The sequence below is a fragment of the Didymella exigua genome (genome assembly GCF_010094145.1).
Source record: "Didymella exigua CBS 183.55 unplaced genomic scaffold M421scaffold_17, whole genome shotgun sequence".
NCBI classification, from domain to species: Eukaryota; Fungi; Ascomycota; class Dothideomycetes; order Pleosporales; family Didymellaceae; genus Didymella; species Didymella exigua.
This window is the reverse complement of record NW_022984791.1, coordinates 572,974-585,476: the sequence shown is the minus strand read 5'-3', so window position 1 is coordinate 585,476 and position 12,503 is coordinate 572,974. Positions and strand designations below refer to the sequence as shown.

The window sequence follows — 12,503 nt, the reverse complement described above, 5'->3', positions numbered from 1 at the left end:
CGGCGGCGGTGATGTCGATGGGTGCGGGGACGACCGAGGTGATGCTACGGGCGTGCCCTCATTCGAGGACGGCGATGCTTTGCGCAGTCCGCTTTGAAGGCTGTTTGTTTGCGCGGCGGTCACGGTCTTCCGTTTCTTGGTGGAGGCCGTTGTGAAGCTCTGAGGCCTGCCCGGAGCCTCTATAGCTCCAAGACAGACAAGGCGGGCAAAGAATGGTCGATGGTGGTGAAACGCGTATCGGCGCCAGTGCAGGGCCAGTTGTCCACGGGCAAGGTGAGGCAGGAGGCAATGAGTGCGTGGGGCAAGCGCAATCGGCGGTGCGGAAAGAGCGTGCAGGACGCAGTACTTTTCAAAATCGCCCTCCGTCACAGGCCTCTAGTTTGGCTGACCGCAAAGAGACGCGCGCTAGCAGCCTCGCTTATGCCGCAAGGCTGAGAAGCAGACCAGGTGCAGTCTGGCTGCCTGTCATGTCGCTGAACACACCTGTCAGACATGACAACCTTCTGCGCGCTTCAATCCTAGCGAGTTGCATCGAGCTTGCGACTACGAGATTCCTGGCCGCATAGAATGCTTTGCTTGCACGGGGGGTCCTAAATATACATCAATATGTGAGCGAACACAACAAGCATACTGTGACTACAAGCAACTACGGCCAATGTTTGACGTTGTATCATTATTGTTATCCGTATCGAGGCGCTGCTATGGAAAGCCGCTGTTGCGCCCGTCTGATAAGACATCTACACATTCATTTCGACCCGCTCTTGAGCCACGCAAAGGCAGATGCACCACCCACAGGGTTAGCGGATCGCAGGTTTGCAACTGGCGGCCGGTTCTCGTTCTTCTCGCCAGACACCGTGCGGCTCAAGGACGGTGTAGGGGCGCCTGTTGTCACCTCACCGTCATCCTTTCTCTTTCCATCATCGAAGAAGCGCGATTGTCCAGTTCCGGCTGCTGCAGTCGAGGAGGTAAGTGTACGTGAAGACGACCTCGAAGGCCTCAATACCTTGATCTCACGGCGCGGCTGACTTGAAGGGGAGGCGGTGGTTTTACCCACGTGTGCCCAGTCTAGTGTTCCGCCGCTGGCTTTCTCATTTGTATCGCGTCGCCATGTGCTCAGCATGGCTGGCGATGGTCCTGAGCGCGAGCTAACTGTTGTAGGACTTGAGAGCTGAGCATCCTTGGACTCAGACCGTGCAAAGGACGTCGACAGGGAATGTGGTCGCTGATCGAGGCTTCTTCGACCATTCGAACCACCATCCTCAGAGCTGGCCGCCATGATGCTCTCTCCAAGCTTTTGCGGATCTGTGCTCTCCGCCTGTGCCGTCTCGAGAAACTTGACCTTAGGCTCGACGGATGAGGGCAGGCCAACCACTGCACTCTTCGATATCAAGCCTGGCTTCAGAATGTGACTTGTCCTATGTGAGGTTGACAGAGACTTGAAAGCGCTCTCGTCTTCTGGTCGCACCAGTGGAACCTGGAGCTTGTTCCTGTCATCATCGTAAATCATCAGGTGGTTGGTAGAAAAGAGGATGTCGGCGTTGTGCGATCGAAGCAGGTCGCTACCAATCAAGATTTGGATAGCTTTGGGTTTGGATAGATCGTGCTCGTCGACTACGGTAAATTCAACCGTGATAGAAGGAAGCTGAGGAGCAGGGCTGTCGGACTGAGCAGACGCTGAGACGGGCACGGCTTCTGGCAGATAAACTGTCAACTGGATCTTCCTGCAGCCATCATCGTTCTGCGTGATCTGATCCTGAAAGCCGAGATAGTCAATGAGGTGCAAATCTAGATAAGATGTATGCGAGCCGGTACAGACAGCGGCATAGAGAAGGGTATCATGCTTGAAATTAGTGTTGAGCCAGCAACGTATGATGGAGGGAACAGAGCCAAGTATGAACAGACCAGGTGCCAGCCCTGGGAGTTCCACTGGCGTTGTGGGACCGTAGCTGGTAAAACTGTTGGCCCGCCCTGATGTGACTGAGTGAACAGATTGGCCTGCTGAGCTCTGTCTCCCGTCTGACTTGTGGGAATAGCTGCGTTCACTCAGTGCGTGCCCGCCAAGACTACTGCCAGAGCGGGGCAGGAGCTCCAGCGAAGTTCGTGAAGCATGTGTCCAATGTCCGTGATTCGCCGTTTCGTCAAAGCGAACACTGTTGGCGCGCGATGTCGTTCCAACTCGTCGAGGTTCGTCGTCGGCGTCAAGCTGGAGATTGCCAATCAGATTGCTAGACTCGTCATCATCGAAGTTCGAAAAGTGCTCGGCCGTGGGCTGTTGTAGAGGAACTGACTAGACATTAGTAGGCCATGAGAATCTGGCGTGCGTTGGCTAACCTTGCTGCGGGGTACCACCGAGTACGGAGGGAAACGGCGAAGATGTGCCCCAGACATTCTTCAGGCGGGAATCATCGTCCTGCTTGCGTTCCAAGCGAGCCATGCGATCTGACAGCTCAGCTTGAGATTGTTGCACTCGGAGCATCTCGCTCTGGAATCGCCAGTAGTCTTCGCGGGGCTGGAACGCTACGCTTTCCGGATCCATTCCCTCCAGGTTTTCATCCCTCGCTGGGGTTTCTCAGTCGAAGAGAGCCTCCTTCCAATGCTGGACCCCAACCAGCTAGTTCCTCTCCCTGTTTTCGACAGCACCACCTCTTCCACCTCCTCTACCTCATCCGACAAATTGACCTCCCACGGTACACCGTTGCACGCAGCCCAAGATGTTCAATCGTATTGGTTTGCGTGGAAATGCCTATCGAAACGAAGCGCAGAAATTGTGTGGCCTAAAAATGCCGAGAAGAGGCTCCAGATCGCGTAGAGATTGTGTGCTGTGCCGGTTTGTCGTGACTTTGGTATCAAACGAGACCAGGGCGGATGCGAGAGGTGGCAGGTCTTCTAGGAGCCAATTGCGGTCGCACGAAAACTTATCGTCCGCTTGGTGGAACTGAAGCTTCCGACAGTGAGGTGTTGTGGAAGGAAAGAAGAGTCTGGGCAGGTCGTAGTCGTTGCGGAATTGGAGGACGCGTCGATGTTGGCGTTCTCTACGTTTGTAGTAAGGTACGCCACGAGCTAAGGTGGCGGGGCTAGTTCAAGTTGTCACCGACATCATCGACTTCTCCAGGAACGTTGGATGCAGCTTCAAGTTATCGTGATATATTTTCTGCTCTAGAATCACGTATGGATAACAAACTGAAATTAATTTGATGCGTTCCATGCTTCCCAGGCCGCAGCATCATTCCACCCCGGCAGAACAGTGGGCAGTTTCTCCGCTACCTGATCGGGCCACAGCTCAGCGATGAGACTCGTCATTTCATCATACATGATCTTGTAGCCTGCACCGTGGAAATGCAGACCTATTATGGGGTCAGTGACGGTAGCAAAGGCCTGGAAAAGGTACACTCACCGTCATACATCAACTCGACTAATGCATCGTTCTGCGCTGTCTCCAGCGAGCCTGGAAGGGGGTCTCCAACTTTCCACGCATCTATTTGGAAGTCTGTCTTCGCCATAAATGCCTTCCATAGGTTCAAAACAGGCACATTGAGTCTGGCACCCAGCTCGACAACAGCATCGGCGTACAACTTGGTGGTAGCTGCCGTTCTTGAGACCGAGTCATAGCCACTCTCTTGATCGCGAGGCCACCAGAGATGCTCGTTGATAGGCGGTGGCGCGATCAAGATAATGCGAGGGCTGTGGGCTACGATCTGCGGGTGGGTGATGATCTTCTCCAAGTTGGCCTTGTACTCCTCCAGTGGGATGTGCTGCTTGTTGGGAGCGGTTGGAAGAGAGGCATCGTTTGCGCCAAAGAAAATGGTCTGTATCTGTTAATTACTGCTTGCCAGGGAGTAGACTGCACTTCGTACCAAGAAACGGATTTTGGCTTCATCTGGCGAGGGAACGATACTGGGCAGTACAGCAAGCGCCTGGCGGGTGTTGTAGCCGCTTGAAAGGGTCGGCAGCTACTCAGGTCCTCATGATTGCACAAGACATACCTGAAGCCACGGTTGACTACATCAAGTCGCCTTATGTAGTCTGATAATTGTTAGCATGCAGGGTCCTGCAATCGTTGGACAAATTTGGGAAGCGTGTGAAGTCTCTAAATCCGCCACCACATACCAGCCTGGAGTGCTGCGGAGAAACCAAATCCTCGCTGCTGATTGAAGGAGTCCTGGGTGATGGAATCACCAAACAAGAAGAACTGTTCATATATCGCAGGCTGTAGGAAAAGTCAGACGTGTCTTACTGTAACTACACACAAATCAGCCGCTTACCATGTTGACTGAGTATTCGATGCGATGCGGATCTCGGGGCGTCGCAAGGGTATCACAAGGGTGTGCCGGTTTAGGAAGTGTCAGATACACTATCTGTCCGTCTCTTCGATGTCGATATAAATGCGGAATGCAATGCGAGGACTTGACCTCTGATATAATATAGCCTTGGACAAGATGATGGAGACGGACAAACTTCAGACGAACACTACGACGATTTATTCCTTCCGGCTCATTTACCCCGAAGTCATGGACGGCAAACGAAAGTCTCGGAGTGGGGTGTACTTCGTGGGGTCTGCTGTCATTGGTCGTTGGCCTCAAACGCACCTTGCTGTTTCCAGTGCGAAAGCCTGACCGCTGGACCCTGAGACCAAATGACGAAACCCTCGGCGCGTGCCTCCCAAAGTCACACGAGCTTAATTCCCGCTGCTGGCTGAGACAACACGGCAATGCAATGCAGGCCTCGGCGCAGGGTAATAATAATGGATTTCTTCATGCAACTCACAATGTAGGCGGTGTCTGGCGACTTTGAAAACTGCGGGCTGTTTCAGGCATCGTGATAGGTAGCCCAGAGATAACGCGTCGTGATCGCCGTTTTGGAAGCAGCAAAGCTAACAAGGCAGCCGAGTTAGCTCCGCGTGCCCTGGTGGGGAGGCTTGGGGACCACGACACCGCCCTCTTCTTCAGATGACCTCGTATTTGCCCCGAGACAGCGACATGTCTTTGAGCGCTCCCGTAATATCAGCCCGCCTTGCCGTGATTGCTCCGTCCCTCGTACACTCTCGCCCGCCATGCCCAAGTCCATGAGGTCCTACCATAGTGTCGAGGACTATCATGCCAGACACGACGATGATGATGCCGCCGCCGAACAGCGCGAACGCGACGATACAATCAGCGACACCACACCCACGTCGCCCATATTCCACCGCTCTGTACGTCAGACACGAGGCTCTGAGACCGACCTCACCCGGAGCGGTTTGTCCGAGCGATCCGCGTTGCTGGGACATGCACACAGCTCGCGCTCATACCTGAGCGTGTCCGCGAGCATGCCAGGCACTCCCCGACCGGGCACAAAACGGCACAACAGCCAGCTCCCCACAGGCATGCGTATGAAGAGCAGGACCGGCTCGTTCAGTCATTCCTTCAGCCAGCGACTAGTGAACGCCTTGGGCGAGCGCAGGGCCGGACTAGACGAGAGTACGCAGTCGGCCAGGACGACGCTGTGGCAGGACAACCGAGTGTGGTACGATCAGTTCACATCGACTGACTGGGTACACGACAACATCGCCGACGCGTACCGAGTCAAGGCGCTGAGGAGTCGGAAAGACTTGAGAGGCCGTTTGGCAGCGTGGTTCGACGGTGCGCAAGGTTGGATTCTTGTTGCTATCATTGGCGTGCTCACTGCCATATGTGCCTATTTTGTCAACACCACTGAGAGCATCATCTTCGACTTGAAACAGGGCTACTGCTCGAAGAAGTGGAGCATGAGCCGGAAGGCTTGTTGCGAAGGAGCATCGGTATGCGACGACTGGGTGCACTGGTCAAAAGTCTTCCGAAGCGATAGGCTTGATGTCGTGCATACGCAGTACGGTTTCTACGTCCTCTCGGTCATCCTGCTGTCCATGGCATCTTGCCTCTTAACACTCACGACCAAGACCGTCATCCCTTCGGCCATCTCTCTTTCAACACTCGACGAGAACTTGGGAGCAGAGGTGCTTCGATACTCCGACAGCAACGAAGACGAAGACCACAAGCGCAGTACAAGCCCTCAAACAAAGATCGACCAGGCTACAGTCAGACCGCCCATGGTCTACTACTCGGCTGCTGGCAGTGGGGTTGCAGAAGTCAAAGTCATCTTGAGTGGTTTCGTGCTTCACGGATACCTTGGATTGCGTACGCTCATCATCAAAACCTTTGCTCTGATTCTCAGTGTTGCGTCCGGCCTGAGTCTTGGCAAGGAAGGACCATACGTAAGTTGCACACCTTCCGTCGGGCTTGATCGTGATTAACCTTGACCAGGTGCATATTGCGACATGTATTGGAAACATCGCTTGTCGTATCTTCTCCAAGTACAGCGATAATGACGGTAAGCGCAGGGAGATCTTGAGCGCCAGCGCTGCCAGTGGAGTAGCTGTTGCCTTCGGCGCCCCGATCGGTGGCGTCTTGTTCAGTCTGGAGGAAGTGAGCTACTACTTTCCCTCGAAGACCTTGTTCAGAACGTTCTTCTGCTGTATTGTGAGTACCAATTCCACCTACCATTTCCTGACTAACGACAAAGGCTGCTGCGCTGTCTTTGAAGTTCCTGGATCCGTACGGTACCAAAAAGATTGTGCTGTTCGAGGTCCGTTACCACCTTGACTGGAAGTTCTTCGAACTTGCCACTTTTGTCTTCACTGGTGCGGTTGGCGGTGTCTTAGGTGCATTGTTCATCAAGGCTTCACGCATCTGGGCCCGCACGTTTCGACGCATACCGATCATCAAGCAACATCCGCTCCTTGAGGTGTTCCTCGTGGCGCTCGTAACTGGGTTGATCAGTTTTTGGAACCGCTACACCAAGCTCCCGGTCACTGAGCTGCTCTTCGAGCTTGCCAGCCCCTGCGATACCTACACCGAATCGGGAGACGGTCTGTGTCCGACCAAGGAGCACATCCCATCCGTATTGTGGACGCTCTTCCTTGCATTCGTCATCAAATCAAGTCTTACCGTGGTCACATTTGGCATCAAAGTGCCTGCTGGTATTTACGTCCCATCCATGGTAGTCGGTGGTCTGGCAGGACGCTTCATTGGCCACACCGTTCAGCTTCTCGCCCTCCGCTTTTCGCACCTTGGTGTGTTCGGCGAGTGCGTGCCGGAAGGACCGCCCGGATCATGTGTGGTTCCAGGTGTATACGCACTGGTTGCAGCTGGTGCGACGATGACGGGCGTTACTCGATTGTCCATCACCCTTGCAGTCATCCTGTTTGAGTTGACAGGCAGCCTCGACCATGTCCTACCCTTTTCTCTTGGTATCCTCGTCGCCAAATGGACAGCCGATGCTATCGAGCCCCTCAGTATTTACGATCTCCTGACCGACATGAACTCCTACCCCTTCCTCGACAACAAAGTCCGTCCAATCTTCACGTCCGAGCTTGGTGACATCACTCCTCGCCTACGACCAGATCGCATCATCGATATCTCCGACGAGTCCCTCATTCCAGCAACTGAGCTTCGCGTTATGCAGCGGTTGCTCCAAATGGCTGGCGAGCTCGATGGTGGTGTCCCCATTGTTAAGTACGGCGTATTGGTAGGCTTGATTCCTGCGCCAGATCTGGAGTTTGCTCTCGACAAACTGGACAACGAAGAGAACACACTTTGTTTGATGTCAACTCAGGTGGACTGGGCAGCTGGCCGAGAGCCTCAAGCCTCTAGCGACGATGGCGAAAGCCCTCAGCACGACCCTAGTGACTTCACGCCTTACATCGACCCTGCGCCTATCTCGCTCGACGTGCACTCTCCCATGGATTTAGTATATGAGTGCTTCGTCAAGCTAGGACTGCGGTACATTTGCGTTCTCAGAGACGGCAAATATGCTGGCATGGTAAGTCATCTCCCATTCTATGTGCTTTGCCGTCATTAATGTTGCATGCAGATCCACAAGAAGACTTTTGTCAAGTACATGAAAGAGTTGGAGCTCGAGGAGAAGAAGCACCACAAGAACTGAGACTGAACCTAGACGGTCGACCCTTCAACTTTGGGTTTTCACTTTTCTTTAGCATGCTCGCATATCTCGGCAGTTTCCTCTCGTTCCACAGCATGCATTGATATGATATCCACTTCTCATTGGCATCAGGAGGCGTTTGTTACACATCCTAGGGCAAGAATGGAAGAGCTCAGCTGTATACCACAAACTGAATTAAGGCAGTATAAAGCCCGCTGTTCATTTGCCCAGACCAGTATCGCCTTTGAACTGCATGCCGAGACCCAGCTTGAAACTTCAACATTTCCTTCCCTCCCAGCACTCGATTGCTCGACGCTGCAGGCCAAGCTCCCGTCTCGACGCTCCTCAGGGTCCACTCACCGTAATGGACGCACTCCCGCTACTCTGATAGCCCTCGGTCGCAAGAATCTGATAATTATGTGTCCCCAGCGTCTGCCCGACTTTGGCCCACGCATCGAAATGGTTCCCCGTCGTAATACTGCCTCCCACACGCTTGACCTGGCGCACGCTCCAGAACTGCTCGAACGTCTGCGTGCCGTCGATGCTCGGCTGGTTGGTCCGTGTCGTCTGGTAGATGTCGTACGTGCCGCCGTCAGAGGTGACGGTGCCCTTCTTGGTCGCGCCCGTGCTGGGGTTGTACGAGCCGTAGGACTCGACGATGTAGTATTCGATCAGCGGCGCGCGCGTCCAGCCGTACAGCGACACGTACGAGTTCACGCTTGCGGCATTCCAGGTCCCTGTGTAGAAGCGTCAGTTAGGCGCGTGAGCGTGGTGCGCGGACATGGCGAGTACCCGAGTATGTCACCGTGCGGCGCGCGCCGGGGTTCCAGCCTTTCCCTGCCACGAAGTTGCCGACGTTGGACCAGGTGACGTCGTACTGGCCGGCTGCCTGCGGGGGCGGTCAGTTCGGATCGTTGACGAAGTGGTGGTCTCTGGAGCGGCGCGTCTGGCTAGTACAGAGCGAGCATCAGTGTGTGGTACGTACGCCGTTGTTGTAGGTCACGGAGCCCTGACCGTCGGTCCAGAAAGAGTAGAAGAAGCCGTTGCTGGTGCCTTGTCCGGCGGGCGTCGAGCGCGCGGTCAGGTTGCCCTCCTCTGCTGCTTGAGCCTCGAGGATGAGGCTGAGCGGGGAAGCAAGCGCTGTCACGGCGCTGCCGAGGGCAAGTAAGATGGTGGGAAAAGCGACCATTTCGATAAAGGTCGAGGTAGATGGTTAACTGTTGGCGACTGGTGCTGTGATTTGAGATGTCAGAAATCTTTATACTTCTCCCGGTTCACAGACGACATAGCTCATGATGGAATGGAGAAACGACATTGATTGAGTGTAGCCGCTCTGTATATTAAAAGATCAACATACGTTGTCTACGGATACACCCATGTTCGGAGACTTATCCAAGTGCCGGAAATTTTGTGGGGTGCAGATGGCAGGCATTGGTTGCATGCCAAAGTGATGTACTGGGGTCGGCTAAATATCTGTCTGGGCACGGATGCTTCGTCACTTCTTCGCTTTGCTTGGTCTTCTTCCTCGCGTGCGCACACAGATCGCTCCGAGTGCACCAAGCCCTCGGCATGAGGCTTGGTGGGCTTCACGTGCTTCGTCCAGACAGACAACGTCGGGCTGCAGACGCTTCGTGGTCGTGTCAGCGCTGCACTGTTGATCGAGATGGCAGCGGGATTTAGCCAGTGGATTATTGTGGCCAACGGCTGCATGTACCGGTGTTCGAGAGTTGAGATGAGCAAGCGTCGTCATCCGTTTTGAATATACAACCCAGTCATGTGACACCGTGAGCTCGCTCAAGACCAACTAGGGTATGGTAGTAGCCTCATCAATGGACGCGAGAGCTGCTGACGTTCAAGGATCCCGCTCGCCCGTGGAGCCGTATGTGTTCGAGATATGCAAACAGTCGATGCGTAATAGGGTAGAGCACTGGTAATAATTTCAACGTTCAGAACGACAACATGGCGTGCACCAGGAAACGGGTGTCATTTCGGTATCGTCCTCGATTACACGTACGCTCACCGACGTGCATTCCACATCTGGTCAATGACCTGGAACACAGCCGTGACGTCTCGAATCGTGTCTTCGTCAATCCTCGTTCCAAAGCGCCGCTGCATCTTATCCGGATGCCACCTGACCCTCTCAGCCTTGAGCAGCGCACTCGCGTCGTCCTTCCAGGCCGGACTCGCGCGGAGAAAGCGCTCAATCTCCTGCTTACCAACGTGCTTCGCCTGGCCAGACAACACCGGCCACGGAATCATCTCCTTAACATCTGCCCCCTCAGTCGCGCCATCGTCCTGGCCCAGCTTCTCCCACTTCGCAGCATACACCTCCCAACTCTTAGCCGCCTCCTTGGCCCTCTTCCTCTCCTCACCCCGTCGCAGACTCTCCTCCATCTGCCGTCTGATCCCCTCTCGCTCCATCTCGTCCCTCTCGCCCTCCTCATCCCAGTGTCTCTGTTCCTCCTTCCTCTTCCGGCGGGCGCGCTCACGCGCATCCCTCTCCTCGACGATGTGCTGATGGGTCTTCTCCCACATCTTGGTGCGCACAAAGTCGGCATACTCGTCCTCGGTCATGCGCTCTAGCTTGCCATCCGGCCCGCGCTTCTCGGTGGGGTACACGTGGATGGGCTGGCCGTAGACGCCCTCCCAGTACGCGGCGCCTTCGTCGTCGGCGAGCGCATCGAAGAGCGATTCGCGGAACACGTCGGCGTCGTTGGAGTCGGCTTGGTCGAACAGCGATTCGCGGTGGCGCGAGTCCGGGTCGTAGTACGAGCCGTCGGCGGTGGAGGTTGGGTGTCGGTCTGAGTGATCGTGTCTGTGTTTGCGCCGGGCGGAGCGGTGGGCGCGTCTGCTGGAAGACTCGTCGTCTGAGTGGCGGTGCTTCGAAGACCTGTGGCTTGCGTCTTGGTCTTCAGCGTCGTGGCGCCGTTTGCGACGCGATGAAGACGATTTGAAGTGAAATCTGGAGGGCTTGGCCGCGGTGAAGGCATCCTTGGCGGCGTCGTCAGCCGGGCCCTCCATGGTGAGGACTGTGGCGCAGCAGGATCCAGACGTGCATGGGGTATGGACCGCGCTGTGTTTATTCACTGTGTCGTGGGAGCAAGAGCGACGGGCGTGGTTGCCGCTGGGCTGGCGCGGGGGTCTTCGGAGAAAGCCGTCGTCTCACTGGTGCGCGAGACGGCCCTGGCGGGCGGGCGGGCGCGGAGTGCAACACCCGTCAATCCTCGACACGGCACACACAATGTCCTTCAAATTCGGGCTCAATGTGAAGAACAAACTCGCAAACGGGCCCGCAAAGCCGGCGCTCGGGACAAAGCGGAAGAACAAGACAAAAGCGCTCCTGGGCGGTGACGACGACGAGGACACAAAGGGCAAAGCAAAGGCCGTCGACTCGCAGGTCGAAGAAATCAGCGCCTTCAACTTCGACGACACGCTCGCCGCATCCTCGGGGCCATCCTCGCCCGCCCCTACAAAGCCCAAGAAAGGCGCGCCCCCCGCCCCGCCAACAGCGAAACCAAAGCCCAAACAGGACGATCCGACAGCCATCGGCTACTCGGCCAGCGCAAAGGAAGCGGAGCGACTCGCCCTCGAGGCCGCTGCCCAAGATGCCACAATCTACGACTACGACAGCGCCTACGACGCCCTGCACGCGCGTCAGGCCGCCATGAGCGCCGCGGCCAAGACGGAGGCCGCAGACCGGACGCCCAAGTACATGGACGCGCTGTTCGAAGCTGCGGAGCAGCGGAAGAAAGATCAGCTGCGCGCCCGCGACAAGCTGCTCGCGCGTGAGCGCGAGGCCGAGGGTGACGACTTCGCCGACAAGGACAAGTTTGTGACGGGCGCGTACAAGGCGCAGCAGGAAGAGGCGCGCAAAGCAGAGGAGGAGGAGAAGCTGCGTCTGGCCGAGGAGGAGCGGCAGAAGGCCAAATTCGGTATGCAGGGCTTCCACAAGCAGATGCTGGCCGAGCAGGAGAAGAGGCACGAGGAGGCCATGCGGTACGCGGCCGAGGCGAGCGCGAGGGGCGAGAAGCTGGTCGTTGAGGCGGAGAAGAGCGATCGCCAGATTGCCGAGGAGGCGAGGGCGCAGGGCAAGAACGTCATGCTGAACGATGCGGGTGAGATTGCAGATAAGAGACAGCTGCTCAGCGCCGGGTTGAACATCGTTGCGAAGCCCCGTGCCTCGCCGCTTGCAGCACAGAAGGAGAAGCAGAAGGTCAATCCGTTAACGTATCAGCCGAAAGCTCCCAAGAGCGCTCAGCGGGAAAGGCAGACGGCTATGATCGCCGAGCAGATCGAGGCTGCGAACAAGCGCAAGGCCGACGAGGAGGCCGAAGAGCAGGCCAAGCTGCAACATGCAGCCAAGAGCCAGAAGACGGCGACGGACATCACCAGTGCGAAGGAGAGGTATCTGCAAAGAAAGAAGGAGGCTGCAGAGGCCAAAGCGAAGGCAGCGGCTGGCAAGTAAATACATGTGTGACAGAAGCTGAAAAAACAAGATACCCAATACATTCGATTACGACGCATCGGTCTAAGATCCTAGATGTGTA

The 12,503-nt window shown here is 55.9% G+C and overlaps 6 protein-coding genes across 6 annotated transcripts; 2 read left to right on the top strand and 4 right to left on the bottom strand.

Annotated features, from left to right (window-relative positions):
* Positions 1-745: 745 nt before the first annotated feature.
* On the bottom strand, positions 746-2,536 carry M421DRAFT_93328 (uncharacterized protein; the record flags this gene model as incomplete). Its single annotated transcript, XM_033598106.1, has 2 exons — positions 746-2,283; positions 2,332-2,536. 2 exons carry the CDS (start codon positions 2,534-2,536, stop codon positions 746-748), a joined length of 1,743 nt encoding a protein of 580 aa, XP_033447741.1.
* A 587-nt stretch (positions 2,537-3,123) lies between these two features.
* Positions 3,124-4,331, bottom strand: M421DRAFT_421898 (GDSL Lipase/Acylhydrolase family protein). The gene is made up of 6 exons (XM_033592990.1): positions 4,263-4,331; positions 4,108-4,207; positions 3,984-4,023; positions 3,855-3,933; positions 3,395-3,806; positions 3,124-3,344 (listed from the first exon to the last, which is right to left on the bottom strand). Exons 1-6 carry the CDS (start codon positions 4,263-4,265, stop codon positions 3,187-3,189), a joined length of 792 nt encoding a protein of 263 aa, XP_033447740.1. The 5' UTR covers positions 4,266-4,331; the 3' UTR covers positions 3,124-3,186.
* A 719-nt stretch (positions 4,332-5,050) lies between these two features.
* On the top strand, positions 5,051-7,959 carry M421DRAFT_65473 (uncharacterized protein; the record flags this gene model as incomplete). Its single annotated transcript, XM_033596243.1, has 4 exons — positions 5,051-6,229; positions 6,279-6,494; positions 6,538-7,836; positions 7,888-7,959. The coding sequence occupies 4 exons, from the start codon at positions 5,051-5,053 to the stop codon at positions 7,957-7,959; spliced, it is 2,766 nt and encodes a 921-aa protein (XP_033447739.1).
* A 342-nt stretch (positions 7,960-8,301) lies between these two features.
* On the bottom strand, positions 8,302-9,145 carry M421DRAFT_93325 (glycoside hydrolase family 11 protein; the record flags this gene model as incomplete). The annotated part of the gene is made up of 3 exons (XM_033598105.1): positions 8,302-8,693; positions 8,749-8,845; positions 8,942-9,145. The coding sequence occupies 3 exons, from the start codon at positions 9,143-9,145 to the stop codon at positions 8,302-8,304; spliced, it is 693 nt and encodes a 230-aa protein (XP_033447738.1).
* Positions 9,146-9,883: 738 nt separating this feature from the next.
* M421DRAFT_421892 (uncharacterized protein) lies at positions 9,884-11,213 on the bottom strand. Its single transcript, XM_033592989.1, has one exon. The coding sequence runs from the start codon at positions 10,975-10,977 to the stop codon at positions 9,973-9,975; it is 1,005 nt and encodes a 334-aa protein (XP_033447737.1). The 5' UTR covers positions 10,978-11,213; the 3' UTR covers positions 9,884-9,972.
* M421DRAFT_421891 (uncharacterized protein) lies at positions 11,188-12,483 on the top strand. The gene has a single exon (XM_033592988.1). The coding sequence runs from the start codon at positions 11,198-11,200 to the stop codon at positions 12,419-12,421; it is 1,224 nt and encodes a 407-aa protein (XP_033447736.1). The 5' UTR covers positions 11,188-11,197; the 3' UTR covers positions 12,422-12,483.
* The last annotated feature ends 20 nt before the right edge of the window (positions 12,484-12,503 follow it).